The sequence below is a fragment of the Chiloscyllium plagiosum genome, unplaced genomic scaffold (genome assembly GCF_037043375.1).
Source record: "Chiloscyllium plagiosum isolate Xiang-an unplaced genomic scaffold, Cpla_swu_hap1 HiC_scaffold_30, whole genome shotgun sequence".
Lineage (NCBI taxonomy): Eukaryota > Metazoa > Chordata > Chondrichthyes > Orectolobiformes > Hemiscylliidae > Chiloscyllium > Chiloscyllium plagiosum.
This window is the reverse complement of record NW_028270168.1, coordinates 17,666,590-17,685,319: the sequence shown is the minus strand read 5'-3', so window position 1 is coordinate 17,685,319 and position 18,730 is coordinate 17,666,590. Positions and strand designations below refer to the sequence as shown.

General features: G+C 41.6%; 1 protein-coding gene across 1 annotated transcript; it reads left to right on the top strand.

Moving 5' to 3' along the window:
* The first annotated feature begins 647 nt into the window (after positions 1–647).
* nudc (nudC nuclear distribution protein) lies at positions 648–17,733 on the top strand. Its single transcript, XM_043717466.2, has 9 exons — positions 648–805; positions 3,940–4,017; positions 4,192–4,401; positions 7,298–7,384; positions 8,228–8,347; positions 9,730–9,924; positions 10,550–10,633; positions 12,648–12,766; positions 16,674–17,733. Exons 1-9 carry the CDS (start codon positions 725–727, stop codon positions 16,723–16,725), a joined length of 1,026 nt encoding a protein of 341 aa, XP_043573401.1. The 5' UTR covers positions 648–724; the 3' UTR covers positions 16,726–17,733.
* Positions 17,734–18,730: the final 997 nt, after the last annotated feature.

Here is an 18,730-nt window from a genome sequence, read left to right as displayed (position 1 = left end):
CCTGACCTAATCTGCCCATTGTTCTATGCATTTATCCACTCCAGTCTTCCCACTGGAATCACATTAATCCCTTACCTGAATCCACCTATCACCATACAACCCAGCACCTCCCATCTCCCCCACCCACTCCAGATGAAGGGTTTCAGACAAAACCAAAACTTTCCCAGACATGGGATGTACTGTCAAGAAATGTGGTGATTATTTAGGTAGAAATGGTATGCAGTGACCAGTGGAGTGTAAAAGGCAGAAGACAGGCACTAAGGGACAAAATTGATGCAGGTACAATGGTCTCCTTCCATGGTGTTACAATTCTGTGAAGAGATTTTCCCATGGTCTGGGACTTTTTAAACAATCCCAAGCTAATTTCGAGCCACACAATCGGGCACGGTACTTTTATGTATGGACCGCCTGGCTCAAAGTTAGTGAGATTTCCTCCGCACCATAAGGGCCCATGCAACTGAGGCTTTTGTTGAGGCCCTGGTTGCTAGGGCCCGATTCCCGAATGTTCCAGTTACCTTGGTGACCGTACAGTATGCGTCACACCCACGTTCATTCAATTGGTTTAACGTCATACGTAATGGATAGGCGCGTCTGATGATTGGTTGAAAGACCTGTCCATCAACCCTTGACCCCGGCGGCACACGACTTCCGGGTGAGTGGCCTGGGGCCTGTAACGCGTGATTGAGCGACAGCTTGAGGGGAGCAGCACTGAGTCGGAGAAACGATGGGGGACTCATCCGGCGAGGATCGCTTCGATGGTATTCTGCTGGCGATGGCCCAGCAACATGAAGGGGGTGTTCACCAGGTATGAAGGAGATACTACCCCTTCCCCAGTGTGGGCAGATTTCCTCCCCTTCCTGTGGATGTATCCCACCTGCCGTCCCGCTTAATGGGGTTGGATCCTTTATCCCTTCCCCCACATTCCACCTGGGGTGTATATTCCTCTTTCCGCACTCTCTACGTTCCGCCAGATCTGGGGAATAGATTTACTTTCTTACCGCCTCCCCCCCCCCCAAAAAAAAACAACCGTCACTGCGTGAGGTGGAGCGGTGTGAATCCAATTTCACTTGGGGGTTTATTCTGTATAACAGCTAACTCTTACATTCTGTTTTTTTTGGGGGGGGGTGGGGTGCATCTGTTAAATAAAGCATGTACGTTTTTCTGGTGGCGGATCCTCTAATTTCCTCTACCCTCGTTCTATCGGGGGGTGGATTTCAGTAGCATGGTATCTGGGAACATCTGTCCAGTGGTAAAAAAAGAAGGCAGAAAATTAAGACCATTGGCATCTCAATAACTTTGCAGTGTACTTAATGTTTTAATGTAGGAAATGCACTCGCCAAACTTCATATATTAACTTCCAACTAACAATAATAATTGTCTACGTTATTCCGAGGGATAAATATTGTCAATAACCACATCGTGAATGGTGAAATGTCCAGTTCACCATCATCATTGGGGGGAATGAAAGAGTTTGGTGTGTGCCTGTATTGTGTTCTTCACCGACTGGGACATCGTGATCCATGCCTGATTATAGCTGCACTCAAACATGAAACAACTTAAAGTTGGTTTATTTCCATGCTGAATTGAGTGGTTTTTTTTAACTTATTCACTCATGGGATAATGGTGATGTTGGCTGGGCCATCATTTATTACCCAATTTTAGTTGCCTTTGAAGGTGTTGAGCTGGTGTGGGGATACCCACAATGTCATTAGAGAAGGAATTCCAGGATTTTAACACTGCAACTATGAAGGAATAGGAATATATTTCCTGTAAGGATGGTGAGTAGATGGAGGGAAACATGCAGGTGGTGGTGTTCATTTGTATCTGCTGTCCCTACCCTTTTAGAAAGTAGCAATTATAGGTTTGGAAGATTGTGTCTGAGGAGGGTTAGTGTATTTTTGCATTGCATCTTGTAGATGGTACACGCTGCTGCTCCTATGTGTCACTGGTAGAGGGAGGGAATATTTGTGGATGTGGTGCCAATCAAGCTGGTTGTTTTGTCCAATATGATGTCATGTGTCTTGTTTGTTGTCAGAAGTGCGTTTATCTGGACGAGTAAAGACTATTCCATTGTACTTCTGACTTGTGGTGAGATATTGGGGAGTAAGGATGTGAATTAGCCATTATCTGATTCCTAACCTCTGATCTGCTTGTGTAGCCACAGTATTTATATGGCTAATTCAGTTCATTTTCTGGTCAATGGTAACCCACGTGATAATGGGGGTTTTGGTGATGGTTATGCCTTTGAATGTTGGGTGTTGGTTTTATTCTCTTATTGTAGATAGTAATTCCTTGCATTTGTGTGCTGAGACTCCTGCCACTTGTCAGCCCAAACCTGGATGTTGTTCAGGTCTTGCTGCCTTTGGAGATGAAGTACTTCAGATTCTGAAGAGTTGTGCATGGTACTCAACATTCTACAATCACCAGTGAACATCCCTATTTCTGACCATATGTTGGAGGGAAGATTATTGATACAACTTTAGATGGTTGGGCCAAGGACATTCCCTGAGGAGCTCCTACAGAGATGTCATGGAGCTGAATTGAATAACTTCCAACCACTGTATGCATCAGTTTTAGTTCCAGGAGAGTTTCCCCCAATTCCCATTGACACCAATACTACTAGGGCTCCTTGATACCAAACTTGGTCAAATGTGGCCTTCAGATCAGGAGCAGTCCCTTTCCCTTCATGTGGAATTCTGCTTTTTTGTTAATGTTTTCAATCAAGGCTGTAATGAGGTCAGGAATTGAGTGGCCCCGGCGGAACCCAAATAAGCATCAATAAGTAGGTTATTGCTATGCAAGTGCCGTTTGATAGCACTGTTGATTACCCTTTCTGTCACTTTACTGATGATTAACAGTAGCACAGTAATTAGCTAGGTTGAAGTTTTCCAATTTTTTTGTGTATCAGGCATACCTGGGCAATTTTTCATTGTCAGGTGAATGCCAATTTTGTAGCTTTACGTATTGCCATGTGGGTCTGGAGTCAATGTTGAGGACTCCAAGGGCAACATCCTTCTGAATATATATTGTACATACTTTGCCACTACCTCTGCTAGGTCTGTCCTGCCAGTGAGACACGGACGGTGATGGTGCTGTCTGGAACATTTGTTTATCAGGTATGACTCCACAACTATGACTGTCAGGCTCTTGTTTGATGAATCTGTAAGACTGCACTCCCTTACCATTATTAAGGGGTATTTGTCATGTTGGGACATCTGTTTGCTGTTGTCACTTCTAGTGCCTTAGTTGATGCCAAGTTTCCACTTTCTTTTTCTTTTTTCCTTTTTGCAAGTTGATAAAGCTGTTGTGAGGCCATTTCTGAGAGCAGTTAAGAATCTCACACATTGCTGTGAGTCTAGAGTCACGTGTAAACTAGACCAGGTATGGTTGGCAGTTTCAGAATTTGCTGGAAAAGCTCAGCAGGTCTGGTAGCATCTGTGAAGAGAAATCAGAGTTAACGTTTCGAGTCTGGTGATAGGATCACCAGACTCGAAACGTTAACTCTGATTTCTCTTCACAGATGCTACCAGACCTGCTGAGCTTTTCCAGCAATTTCTGTTTTTTTCTTCAGATTTATATCATCCGCAGTTCTTTCAGTTTTAAGGTTGGCAGTTTGCTCCCTAAAGGATATTCGTGAACCAAATGGACTTTTACAAAAAAATGACACTGGTTTTATGGTCATCATGAGGCTTTGAGTTCAAATTTCTTTCTATTGGATTCCAAATCTATCATCTGTCATGCTGGGATTCAAACTCAAGTGCTCAGAATGTTACCTGGGACTCTGGATTACTAGTCCAGCAACAATAGCACTCGACCATTACCTCCCCAATTTCTAATTTGCTTTCATCCGTTATGACTTTTTATAGGAGAATGTACTATCCGGTAACCTGTGAAGTTTAGTGGGTCTAATTAACAGCCTTAACATTTTTCTTTCACAAGCTCGTGGATACATTCTTCAGTTTTCTGAGGCGGAAAACCGACTTCTTTACTGGTGGAGAGCAAGGAGCAGCTAACAAAGTGAGTACAAGGGGTTTCATTATAGCTCCATTTATCTTGGGTTGACAGGGTGCTCCTCATCTTCATTTCTCAATTCAGCTTCCCATTGACAATGCCTAGGTCTCCCTAGTATACTAATAGTGTAATCCCATTTAACTGATTGATTGATTTATTCTGATCACGTATTTTCCACAGTTGGTCACAGACACCTTCAAACGCCATCATAAGTTAGCCATACAGGCTCAGATGGAAAAGGAGGTGAAAAAGGAAGCGGAGAGAAAAGAAAAATTGGAACGGGCAAAGCTTATAGAGGAAAAAGAGAAATCTGAACCAGAATTGAAGCAGCCAAAGATCAAGGAGCTGACTGATGAGGAGGCGGAGAAATTGCAGAAGGAGATTGACCAAGTGAGTGCAGCATCTAATGGCCAATTGAAACATTAGAATTGGATTATGGAATTAGGAGACAGGAATAGGGATAATAGCATGCAGTCATATTGTCAATATATGGGTAATGGTATTGCACCGAGATCTTGATGTTTCAATATATATGAATAACTTTTAAAGCAATAGAAAGCTGTAAACCTAAATTGGCTGATGGCGCCAAGTTAGTTGGCACTGCTAATAATATAGATGAGAGCAAAAAGGTGCAAAGAATCAATAGTAGATTTAGTGATTGGGCAAAACTCTGACAGATGGATTTCAGTGTGATGTCGTAGAGTCATACAGCTTGGAAACAGATTCTTCAGTCCAACCAGTCCATGCCAAACATAATCTCAAACTAAACTAGTCCAACTTACCTCCAAACCTTTCCTAATCATGCATCTATCCAAATGTCTTTTAATTTGTACCCGCATCCACCACTTCCTCAGGAAGTTAATTCCACACGTGAACCACCCTCTAAATCAGAGTTTTTATTTCTTTAAATGGCGAGAAGCTTAAACTGAGGAGTAGAAAGTTTAAAGGCTTTTAATACAAAGGATTCAGGGTAATCCAAGATGGAGGACAGGGAAAAATTGTAGCTGTGAGGGCTGCTCCTTTTTTTTTTTAAGTATTTTATGTGTTGGAGGTGATTTCCTCAAATCCCAGGAGCAGCAATTACTGTTTTATATGCAGTTACATTGTTTTGGAACTTTGGGGAACAAGATCAAAACAACAGCACTTTTAAAAGGAGAAAGACAGACAAAAGGCAGCAACCTTTTGTGAGGGAGAGAGAAAGAAAACCTACACTGCTAACTGACACTACAGTGAATCTGCACAGTTACTGCCTTTGCTGTTTGAGTTCAAGTGTCTCTGGACATGCGAGTATGTCTAGGAAAAATTAACCTGACCTTGGAGGAACCTGTGTGGGTGAGCTCAGCACAGGAACAGATGAGGGTGTAGTTTTTAACGTGTAACCTTGCTGTAAGTCTACAGTAGTGAGTAGAGCCGATTCGTTCTTGATTATATGTTTTATTGAGATCTGTCTCTTGATTAAATCACAAAAATATAAACCAGAAGTACTAAGTTAACCTGGAACACTGTTTTTGAGAGCAAAAAGACAGTGCTATTTTCTGGGTCTGTAGATTATGAAGGAGCAAAATGGCCTTTAGTCGAGTGATATGCTCTCCCTATCGGATGTCGGAGTTTAGGGAGAGTTTCTATGTTACTAATGATTATGTCTGCAGGAAGTCTCTTTGGTTGCGAATCTTATCACATTGCATAGATCGGTTGGAGCCATAGTTAGAGGCAATGAGGAATTTACAAGAGTTGGGGGTGTGATGGATGGCAATTAAAGGAAGGGAGAAAAGACACAGATACAGTCAGGTAAATGAGTTAACTCCAGGAAAGATAGGAAGGGTGGCTATCCCCACTTCAGACAAGTATCCAGATTTGGAAAATTTTGAGCATGATGGACTCTCAGGGAAATGTAGCATAAATTTCCACTGGACAGTCCAGAGCAAGTACAAAATCTTGAAAACTATATATAAAACAGAAAATAGTCTGGTCTGATAAATATATTCCTCTCTTCACAGATGCTAACATTGCAAGTTAATGTCTCGTTCTGATGAAAGGATATTGTCCTGAAATGTTACTCCTTTCCTCTCTCCACAGATGCCACCAGCCCTCCTGAATATTTGTCACTTCATTTTTATTTCAGATTTCTAGCATTCAACTTATTTTACTTTTGCTTAAAACTAAAATTCAGGTGAGGTCAGGAGGCACATTTCACATTTAGCATAATGGAAACCTCGCAGTCTCCCCTCCAAAATGCTGTTGAGGTTTGAAGTCATTTGAAAATTTTAAAAACAGGGGTTGATACTATTATGGTTGGTAATAAGAGTACAAATCAGCCATGATTTAATTGAATGGCAGAGCAGCCTAGAGGGGCTGAATGGCTTTCTCACGCTGTAGAGTGGCATAAGTGCCTCCGATTTATAATTAACCAATGTAATGCATTGGGTTTGTGAGGAAGAAACCCAGGTAAAGAGACAAGGGAAATGGGAAATTCTAGCTTTTTGGTATTCAGAATAAAGAGGCTTTTGGCACCAATCAAATCCTGATGCAACTCAGTGAATGGCCAGTGCTGATGGCAATGAGGGGTGGCTGTGGGAGAGCACCTAGTTTGGGGATTGGGGTTGTTACTTATGTGAGATGAAATGCAGTGAGGTGGAAGAGTTCAGAGGAGTGGTGGATGAATTTGGGTGGAAAGTAGCGTCTGCAATGGCACCACATGCTCTCAGCAGCATTGAAATGTGGCCAGCTGGTAAACTGACTCTCAGTTGCAACTTCAAGGGCCATAAGTGAATTTTCTGAAGCTCAGGAATACCTAGGCTGATCTGTAGCAAAAGCTCTCTTTCTATATGAGCATCTTAGCTTTTTTAGCTGACATTGGGACCATGACATGCAGATTGCTACTGTGTGACCCTAAATGCAGCAACTGGCTAACTTTTAATCTGACAGTTAACTGAAATGGTGACCTGAAACTCAGTCCCTTTCTTTCATTTCTCACTAAATAATGGATGAAATGATGTTGGATTTTACAACTCCACCACACCCCCCTGAAATTAACGATGGGTTCAGATCCACGTTTTTGTCTTTGCTGCATGTCTGAATCAGCTGTTTATGTTGGTTATCATTACATGCGAGGCATTGCCATGAGGACAGCCCAGTAAATCCTGACAGATGCCTGTGAAATTTACAGTATTAGGGAACCCAGCAGCTGTGTCTGGGGCCCACAGCCAGGAGCTATTCCCATGCTTCTGCACACAGTGAGTCTGAGGTATGCCATGATGCGAATACTAATTTTGCATTTTTTATTTAGAAAAAGGAGCATAAGAAACTGGAAACTGAAGGAGATGAAATCACAATCAATGGGGACAAGAATTCAGAAAAACCCGAAACAAAACAGGTATTGTGCAGTTGACTCCGTGTGGAGAATGGGGGAGGAAATTTGTTTGGGTTTTGGCAAGTGAGGCAGTGTTGTATTTAAAGTTCTTCGCTAATGTCTTTATCTCCTGAGATCTTTTCTCCCTGTTGTGCCGCCTTGTCTGTTAAACTCTTGCCAATCTTCAGTGCTTCACCCATCTGGTTTTAATTGTGATTTTCAGGTGCATCAGTCTTTACAGCATAAGTTACTGAATAGGTTGTATGATTCAATTCAAGGGTCAATATTTGCAGTACTTTCTGGATTAGGTTGAGCAGGGATGATGGAAATGACATTGAAAGGACTTGGGGGTGGTGCCAGGATGGGTAAATGTGGTTCTGACTACTTGCCTGCGAGGGCCTGTATCCATGTATTGATATATTCCACTTACTCCTATTTATAACTTTGTAAAATATTTTGTAAAATTAAACTCTCTCACAGCATCCTTCACACAATACTGACTGAGACTACTTATAAACTGTCCATCAAACTTCGCCACCCTATGCCTTGAACTTAATTTTGTCTTAAATTTTTAAAAAATGTTTCTCATTCCTTCATTTTATCTGGTTAAAGCTTGCAATTTCAATGGTGTGGAGTCTTGACAACCAGATCTGTTATGAAGTCCCTGCACATGACTGCAGTGGTCACTCTGACTGTAATGGTCACTCCAGACCATACATGATAAAAGTTGTCATTGTTCTGTCTGTCTAACAACCATGCACACAGTTGTAAAATATCTCTCCTATATTGTGAGAAGCATAGTTTATGCTGCTGCATAGATATGTCCAGTATTCTGATACTTTTATGTGACCCTTCTTGTTCCTGTAGGCAGAATCCGATTCTGAAGGTGAAGAGGATGAGAAGGATAAAGGGAAGCTGAAGCCCAATGCTGGAAATGGTGCTGATCTGCCAAACTATCGGTGGACCCAGACCCTGTCTGAGGTGGATGTAAGTGTCACTTCTGGAACACATTTCATCACAGTGCTCACAGGGTCAGGCTGAGGCAAGAAATGATGCGACAAATATAGTGACAGCAAAGGGGATCTTTATGCTAAAATGCAAATTGAGGATCTTCATGGTGAGAATATGAAGATTAATTTTAGTGGTGCATTTGGCACATGATTATAAACAGGGGAAAAAGTACATATTTGGAGGAAATCTCTAGAAAACGTTTTATATTTAGCATGCTACTTGTATATTGAATGTCTAAATTTTGGCACTTGAAAATTAGCATGACCACTGATGCCAACAAAAACAATCAAAGCTGCAATAAAATACTAAAGCAAAATTCATTATGCAATTATCAACGTTCATTGGGGATCAACATATAATAAAGGGCAGTTAGAGGTGGAAAATAAATGGTGGTCAAGCTAATGACACTCGCATCCCATGAACAAATTTTTAAAAGGTACTATAAATAGGACAATCTGAGCGTATAAAGTACTTTTTAAAAAAAAAATGTACTCATTTAGGTTTCAGCTAAGCTCTACATTCCCTGCATCAGAAGACTCTGAAGCCCCTCTCTTCCCGCCACCCCACACAAGTCTAACCAGTCATTTTTCTTCCAGCACATACATGCATACACACGTCCAATTTTCTAACCCTCATTCCTATACCCTCACACATAAACTAGCACTTCTTCCTACCCTTCTCCCACTCTGCCCTCTTTCTAAACCCCTCCACTACCACCCACTCACCCCTTTTTTTTCTCTCTTTTGCTACAATGCCAGTGACTTTGAAGCAGAGCTATTATCCTTGGATAAGTACTTGTAGATGGGAGCAGAAATACAGTACAATTTGAGGTAGCTGTTCACCTTAGCTAGACAATGGCCTCCCAGATTTTCCTGCTTTCAGCCAGTGATTCAGGTACACTCGCCATCCTCCAATTTGGTGGATACCTCGGGACCCGTTCAAAAACTCATCAGTAATTGATTTTCTAATGTTCAAAAGAGATTTGGGCTCACCATCTCTCCCTTGCTATTTGCCAACATAAATCTATTGGGTCCAGGACTGTCCTGTCAGAGCATCCAGATTGGAAGTCTCTGTTCCAAATCTTTTTTTGTGGTCTTGGAGAAAGGGCATTTTGTAATGCCAAAGTTATGGCCTTTGCAGCCCTGTAGAGGGTCATGAGCCATAGTTTGGGAAACCCTACATTAAAAAATTGTGCTACAATATATACTGCTATTACCATGGAAGATATTAAGTAGGAATGGACGGATTTCAAGTGGAATGTAGATCTTGGTAACGTTGAGTTAGATGGTTGGATTGAATAATTCTCACCATGGCTAAATAACCATTTTTATTGTTCTTTGGTTGTTTCTTGCTCCCAGCTCCTGGTTCCCTTCCAAGTCAATTTCCGATTGAAGAGTCGGGATCTCATTGTAGAGATCCAAAGACGTCACTTGAAAGTGGGTCTGAAAGGCCATCCTCCTGTGATAGATGGTGAGATGTTCAATGATGTGAAGGTAGAGGAAAGCTCATGGCTGCTGGAGGATGGAAAAAGCATTAGTGTACATCTGGAGAAGGTGAGCTGGTATTGACATAGTAGGTAAATGAAACCCACTTTGGAGATTCCCATGTCCTGGTTCTTAATTTATTCCATAGCTCAGGACTTGGGCAAAGTGGTCCGATCGTAGAGAGGAGAGTATACAAGAATAGAGTTGTATAGGATCTCCAGTCTGGGTGAAGTTTACATAGGGCTGTGGCATGAGTTAAACTGGGATTTTTTTTCTATGCAGATGGTTATCCTGGATTTCCCAGTCTGTGGGTGAGGAGTGCACTGGGCTGAGGATGAGAGTCAATAAAATGGGAAGCGACAGCAGGTCAGACAGCATTGGAGGAATAGGAAAGTCGACGTTTTGGGTCAGGACCCTTCATCGAGCTCCTTCACTGTCTTATCTGCTGTGCCTTTCCAGTTCCATATTTTATAGACTCTCACTACCAGCATCTGCAGTTTTTACGATCTCCAGAGCTGTGGGTGAGGGTTGGCTTGGAATTCCTAGTTTGAAGGTGACAGTTAACTGTCTACCTATGGATTACAATGTTATGAGGTTTAATGCCCACAGGATTTGTAGAGAACTCCAGTTGTATTCAAGCTGTATTTCTTTGTGAACTGTGTCAGGATATTAGGATTTTTGTTTCTAATTTCAGATCAATAAAATGGAATGGTGGAACAAAGTAGTAACAACAGATCCTGAGCTAAATACCAAAAAAATTAACCCTGAGAATTCAAAGGTGAGAATTTTTAATTTCCTCGCCCCAGTTCTGTCATATGATGACAGACATGTCTGTTGGGCAGATGCATTGACTTTAAAGGGTTTTGTCACTATTCAGGCTTTCTGCAACATAAAAGTTGCAAGTCCCTAGACTTTGCACTTTGACTTTGTGATCTTTTTCTCTGAGTGGCACTGAATCTATGTGAATAGCTAAATGCACCATTTGGGATGAATTGCTTGCTGGATTTTAGAGACTTGGAGACATTAGTCACTGTTTCCTCTTGCCCATGAAGTTCAGATATACAAAATGAGACCTCTATTATCAAAAACTTTAACTCAATCAGTCACATTGTAATTCAAATTGTAGCCTGATAACTACAAGCATGATCAATCCTATTTACAACAACTTGCCATTCCCAAAACTCTTCAGAGGCACCACCTTTGTCCAATTTCATTCTGACTTGTTCATTGCAGGTAGTGTACCTTTGCCTCTTCATATTCACCTTGGGTAAAAACAATGACTGCAGATGCTGGAAACCAGATTCTGGATCAGTGGTGCTGGAAGAGCACAGCAATTCAGGCAGCATCCGAGGACAGGCAAAATCGACGTTTCGGGCAAAAGCCCGGGCTTTTGCCCGAAACGTCGATTTTGCCTGTCCTCGGATGCTGCCTGAATTGCTGTGCTCTTCCAGCACCACTGATCCATATTCACCTTAGACTATTCTTATCATTGGTTTGATCACTATCCCTCATAGGCACTTAGCTTCCCGGGTCACAATTGTCAACGTCCAAGACTACCTGACCCTATGGATTTTGACAGTCTGTGTACTTTTGGAATGTCTGCCAGTCATTCTGCACTAAGGTCCCTCACCTGCCAACCTTTCTTGAATTCACAGTCAGCTGGGTTTCTCACACCCATGTGTTCTACCCATGTATTTAGTTCCTTCTAGGCACCCTCCATCTTCTCAAGCTCTGTTCCTCTTTCATATCTTCCAATACACTGTCAACCCACCATTAATAGTATGCCATCAGGGATTAGTTAGCTCAGATAGCTGGACAGCTGGTGTGTAAAGCAGAACGATGCCAACAGCATAGGTTGAAGTTTTGTATCAGCTGAGGACACAAAGGTTCCAGTTTCTCGACCCTGCCCCCGCCTGAAGCATTGGTGACCCTCTGGGTACGCCACAGCGTCCGTCCATCCATCTATCCGTCCGTCCGTCCATCTATCTATCCACTCACTCACTCACTCCTTGACACCAGCATACAATAATCAAAGTCCTAGATCATATTGTGGTCATCTTTGCACTCTAATTACATACAACCCTCCTTGCCAACACCTCTATTTCTGATCATACTATATCCAGTAAATCCTATTTTCTCTTTACCTCTATTCTTCGTTGATCTGCTGTTACTTCTTGTCCTCCGAAAATTGAAGTTTAAAATTTTTGCCCTTATTCTTAAAATCTTTCAGTGTCCTTTATTCAACCTTGTATCTGGAATCTGTCCAGCTTTGTGTCTCCTCCTAAAGCACTCTGATCCTCTAACTGGCCTATAGAACATTTCATCTCCTTCTTTATTCGGGGAGAATGCAGGTAAGTGGAGCTGAAATGCGCATCAGCCATGATTGAATGGCGGAGTGGACTCGATGGGCCGAATGGCCTTACTTCCACTCCTATGTCTTATGGTCTTATTCTACTATACAGAACTTGAAACCAGATTGCATCCTTTCTGGAAATCCAAATTTTGCACCTTTCAAACAATCAATGTTGCAATTCAGGTTACAGCTAGTGGGGTTCTAAAGCATTAAACACTGAATCTTGTTTGATTTACATACTGTAATATTTTAAACAGCTGTTTAGCATTCTTTGCTGATTTGCAATCAGATAATTTGATTTATTTCCACAGCCTGAGAACCCTTGATCTTCCAATTTTTTTTTTTTTGAAACCCAATTATTGTAAACCTATCCAGTTCTGAGTGCAACTCGATGTTGCTGAATCCAACTTGTAAAAGCAGCTGCTGTTTGTACCCATAGTTATCAGACTTGGACGGTGAAACACGGAGCATGGTAGAAAAGATGATGTACGATCAACGACAGAAAGCCATGGGACTTCCAACTTCAGAGGAACAGAAGAAACAAGACATACTGAAAAAGTAAGCCCTCCATTCCAGCATTGATGATCAGTCATATTTGTATTAGCTGACATAACCATCTGTAACACATTATATCTAGGTCTTTTACTGCTTCTAGTAATTGCCAGATTGTAACTGAGGGAGATGTGAAATGTGTTTTGCTATCACTATATTCATTGTTGTCCTTGTGCAAGGTTGTTCTGATAATCTCTTAGTATTTTGGGGTAGGGCAACTACTTTGGTAGAAATGGAGAGATTATGGGAGAACAGTGACTGGACTCTTCAAGTTGAAGTAAACAAACAGGATGACTTATGTTTGTTGGGTAGGGGCTTAACTGGGTTGGGAGAAGAGTATCCAAAGAGTAGGGGTTTAAGAATGAGAGTTCATGCCATGTGTGTGTCTGTCAATGTCCTGTGCTGTTTGCGAGATTAGTACAAATAGTTAAAACAGTTTCCTGAGCATGGTGAATGTTGTCATTTGTGTTTACAATAGTGAATTATCTTGAGAAATTATGGAGCACTATAACTGGAGCTTAGGAGGGAAGTGTAGCCCTGACAGCAAGACAGTTCAAGGAAATGAAGGTGTTGACTTGAGTATATGTGCATTGTTGTCATAACGTCATCTAAGTATATCATTAATGTGTTGTAATTTGGTATTGTGTACGGCATGTGATCGGGTACGGAAGTTGAGTGGACTGCGTTAGTGTGAAACTTGAGCACCAGTGTTAGTTTGAGAGAGACGAGCTGAATAAAAATTCATATTCGTATTGAAGTCTTATGTGAGAATACCTGGATTGTGAAGTAGCATATTTCGACTTATCTCCTCCCTGAAAAATCTTTTGTTTCTTCAGACTGGAGGCCTGTGACCAGTGGAGTGCCACAACGGTTAATGCTGAGTCCACTACTTTTTGTCATTTATATAAATGATTTGGATGCGAGCATAAGAGGTATAGTTAGTAAGTTTGCAGATGACACCAAAATTGGAGGTGTAGTGGACAGTAAAGAAGATTACCTCAAGTTACAATAGGATCTTGATCAGACGGGCCAACGAGCTGAGGAGTGGCAGACGGCGTTTAGATAAATGAGAGGTGCTGCATTTTGGGAAAGCAAATCTGAGCAGGACTTATACATTTAATAGTATGCTCGTAGGAAGTGTTGCTGAACAAAGAGACCTTGGAGTGCAGGTTCATAGTTCCTTGAAAGTGGAGTCGCAGATAAGATAGTGAAGAAGGTGTTTGGTATGCTTCCCTTTATTGGTCAGAGTATTGAGTATAGGAGTTGGGAGGTCATGTTGTACAGGACATTGGTTAGGCCATTTTTGGAATATTGCATGCAATTCTGGTCTCCTTCCTATTGGAAGGATGTTGTGAAAGGGTTGAGAAAAGATTTACAAGGATGTTGCCAGGGTTGGAGGATTTGGGCTATAGGGAGAGGTTGAAGAGTCTGGGGCTGTCTTCCTTGGAGGCTGAGGGACGATCTTGTAGAGGTTTATAAAATCACGAGGGGCATGGTTAGGATAAATAGACAAAGTCTTTGCCCCCAGTGACATGGGGTGGGGGAATCCAGAACTAGAAGGCATAGCTTTAGGGTGAGAGGGGAAAGTTACAAAAGAGACATAAGGGGCAACTTTTTTATGTAGGTGGTGCATGTATGGAATGAGCTGCCAGCGGAAGTGGTGGAGGCTGGTACAATTGCAACATTTAAAAGGCTCCTGGTTGGGTATATGAATAGGAAGGGTTTGGAGGGATATGGGCTGGGTGTTGGCAAGTGGGACTAGATTGGGTTGGGATATCTGGTCAGCATGGACCTTTGGATCTCTGACTATTTACTACCTCAGTCCTCATAGATTGTAATATGTTACCCCCATCTTAAATTCACTCTAATGTTGTCTAATAACTTCAACTCCCTCTGTGACCATGTCTTTTTTTTAAACCCTTCTTCACCTGCTTTATAGGAGAAAGTGAGGTCTGCAGATGCTGGAGATCAAAGTTGAAACTTTATTGCTGGAACAGCACAGCAGGTCAGGCAGCATCCAGGGAACAGGAGATTCGACGTTTCGGGCACAGGCCCTTCTTCAGGAATGAGGAAGAAGGGCCTGAAGAAGGGCCTGTGCCCGAAACGTCGAATCTCCTGTTCCCTGGATGCTGCCTGACCTGCTGTGCTGTTCCAGCAATAAAGTTTCACCTGCTTTATATGCTACCTCAGTTCTGACCTCTTGTGCATCCCATATGTTAGTCACATCGCTATTGACAGTGATCTACTCAGTTGCCTTGGCCATTATCTTTGAATTTGCTTCCTTAAAACTCCTTCCTCTCAGTTTCATTTCCAGATGTCCTTAAAGTTTTCTTTTGTTTGTTTGGTCATCTGTCCTAACAAATAAATTTAGACACCAAGCAACAGAAGATTGAAATCAATGCCATGAAGTATGTTGGGTGTTTTTATAAAACAATGGCAATATTTAATTGCAAATTGTTGTTGAGTTTTCATTGGATTGAATGGTCTTGATGGTTGTGGTTCTCTGTTACCGTTGTTATGGACATGGCTCTCACTGGGGACATGACTGTCCGTGTGTCACACTCTCTATTTCGCGTTTTTTTTCCTCTTCTGTCCCCACTCCAAAAAAAATCCAAAGGTGCTACAAACTTAAAATATCCCCCATACTACAGCTTACCAGTAATCAGCAGTCAAAACAGCACACTCCTTTGTTGAGCAAAGACACCTTGCTTGGCACTGACTGTAGGTCCTTCACCCTACCTTGAGTTAGAATGCCTGTCCTCCCACCTTACAAAACTCTGATATTAGTTCGGACTTGAGTTGAATGGATGGGATTATGCAGCTGCACCTTTTTATTGGAATTGAGAATTCACTGATGATGGCTCCTGTGGATGTGACTTTTTCCCCCCGTCAAGTCGATACTCAAGTTGCATCATGTTACTTTTCAGGTTATTTTGCCTCCTTGGGAGGCAAGATTAGTGAATTAAAAATTAGTGTATTATTGAGCTATGACCTTTTTGGTCTGATAGTGGAGGTAAGGGGAATTGTTTTAACAGTGCAATGAATCCACCAATTCACTACTGAATCCTGTCTCTGGTCTTGGTAGTCCTAACTCTGAAAAATGTCACACAAGGATAGAAATCGTGATATCGAAGTGTTAGAATCTGCATTTCTGTAGAAGGGAAATTAGGATTGAATATAGTTAATATCAAAACAAGTTCATGCTGGAAATACTCATCATGTCATGCAGTAGCTGTTGAGCAAGAGATAAAATATTCATGTTTCAGGTTTGGATTCTCCATTGGAGCATAAAGCAAAGAAACAACTACATTTAACAACTACAGATAAGACACAAAGACATCCATGTTCTTAGAATGACATCAAAGAAAATCCCACCAAACTGGATCAGGACAAATTTGTAAATAAAGAACTTAATTCCTGCTTCATGTCCCCAAGGCAGGTATTGTCATTGTAGCTACACCAGGCCTGAGAATTGCTTACAACAGATGATGAGTAACTTTACAAAGTGCAGGCCCAAGGCTGTGTGTGTCTGTTAGATATTCTCTAATCATCTGTTCACAGATGTTATTACGTACCTGGACTAAGTGGGACTGGAACCCAGATGTTCCGGCCCAAAGGTAGGATCATTAGCACCATACCATCAGAGCTCCTCTATTCCATTTGGATTTCATGAACCGATAAACTCCAGACACCTTGCCATCGTTGCAGCATACACTGCCTCATGACAGTTGCAGACAATCTATATTTTGAGCTCTGCTTTGCAAAGTTACTTGGTTTCAATATGAGGTGAGCTAGAAATCACGTATGGTGGCATTATGTGAGTGCTGAATCTGATAGTTCTTTACTTAGAATGTATTGTTGGTTCTTTGTAACATGTAAACTAGATCTAATCTTCCTGTGCCACACTCCTCAGGTTCATGGAGCAGCACCCAGAGATGGACTTCTCAAAGGCCAAATTCAGTTAAAAATGCATCTTTCCTGGAGCTGGAGGGGATACCCAGACTGTTGGAAGATTTTTTTCTGGAAAGACTCCCTTTGGGCATCACCTCGAGCTGTGAAACCTGGTTTCTGAGCTTGTAAATCATTCAGGTTATTCATTGTGTGGAGAGCAAGTGTGAACCTGGCAGCTGCAGTGCAGTCACCATGCTGGCATCCATTAACAATGTCATTTTCTGGCTGATCTCACATAACTATCCAAGCACCTTCTGGTGATGCCAATTTGTAGGTTTGTTGTAAACTTGGTTACTTTTTAAAAATTACCTTTTAAGTGTTCCTCCTGATTGCTACATGGCAACTGGGGGAGATGTGAAACATGTGTTGCTATCACCTCACTCATTTTTGTCTCTCGTGTTGTTCTGATAATCTCTCTATGTACAGTTGGGGCCCTCATTTCCTTTTCAGTGAGTTTAAGCAACATCCTGCTAAACACTCTGTAGAGAGATGTTACCCAGTACTTGCTCAATGGATTTGTTATTTCCCCCTATTCTCCACTAAGATCAATTAGGCATTCAGTGCATCAATAGCTCATTTTGACCAGCATGTTTTGCAAATGAAAATATTAGAAGCTTTCCCTTTCAATGAAACTGTCAGTGTGCACTATGCAAAACCACCTGCCAATACTTGATGCAGGATGAGATTGCAATCAGATGTTTCTTGCCGGTTACTTAACAAATGCCTTGGCCCAGTCATGTCTATATTGCCACAGATGGGCTACTTTGTGTTTAAGTTTTGAAGTCATCCGGTTGATTGAACTGCCATGCTGTGCCAGGTGAAGGCCAAATATTGTAAATATCAGGGTCATTGCTCTCCATTTCCTTGTCTCAGTGTTTCCAGGTCAGTAACAGGGTGGCTAGATAAATTGTTGAGTGCAGTGCTGGCCCTCATGGGGTATGTTGTTTATTTTTAATTTGTTTGCATTGATGCACTTGGACATGATGCTGGAATTCATTTCTCAATAAAGTCAAGCCACCAGCTATTGTCTTGCTGTGATTCATTGTCCTTGTATTAAGCTACATTAACCTTGTTTGTTCAGTAGCAGTACACTAAGTTAAGGCATTATAAGTGGTAAAGGCACACTCTAAAAAGGTCTGACAGTAATGGTTCTATTTCTAGACCAAGAAGAAAGTGCCACATTGAAATGCCAATGTTTTACTTCTGTGGCCTGTATCTAGAGGTGAAGATTTTTCTGGTTTTTAGGAGGTTCGTGTTTTGTAATGGAACCAGGGTACATCAGAGTTCTCAAATTGGGAAAGCTCAGTGGATGAAGGGATTCATACAATTGGGAAGAGCGGTTCAAAAGGAATCAAGGCCCTAATTCTAGCTCCCTTTATTTCACTATGATCCACAGTCTGCTTTAATACAGGTGCAAGTTGTCCTTATAAGTTGGATAGGGCTGTCCGGAAGGATCTTTACATAGAGTTGACTGATAAAAGTACACACTGCTGGGAGTGAGTAGCAGACCTTGAGCAGTGGTTGACAAATCTGGCATAATTATCAGCACAGAATTCCAGTTTACGTGTTGCAGTAACAATTGTTAAGGATTAGCTACTGATTGGTTCAGTCTCATGAAGAGGATACAAATTGATGACCTATTTGAACCCAACACAAGTTTTTGATCCAATCTGTTTTCCATCACCACCATTACATATCCTACCTCTGCATTATCACCTGTCTCAGCCTGGTCCAGTCAGCATCCCATCTTCCTTTCATTGATCCAATCCCATCCAAAGCTCTTGTGCCTTTATCTGAACTTGCACCAGGTCACATTTATTTGTTACCTCTATGTTCAGTAATTTACACTGGATCCCAGTCCAGTAACGTCTTAATTTTAAGAATTCTCAAATCCAAAGTCTCCCTCTCCCTTTTGAAGTATTCTTTAAAACATAATGCTTTGACCAAGCTGTTCTTTATACCTGTGTTTGATACTACATTTCATGTTGTGAACTACTTCAGGATATTTTACAGTTGAAC

What these genes read in the sequence shown, in the direction of transcription:
- nudc (XM_043717466.2), top strand. Translation starts at nt 725, where the DNA reads ATGGGGGACTCATCCGGCGAGGATCGCTTCGATGGTATTCTGCTGGCG. An exon ending in ATGAAGGGGGTGTTCACCAG is followed by an intron (nt 806 to 3,939) that starts GTATGAAGGAGA and finishes TTCTTTCACAAG; the next exon opens with CTCGTGGATACATTCTTCAG. An exon ending in TTAACCCTGAGAATTCAAAG is followed by an intron (nt 10,634 to 12,647) that starts GTGAGAATTTTT and finishes TTGTACCCATAG; the next exon opens with TTATCAGACTTGGACGGTGA.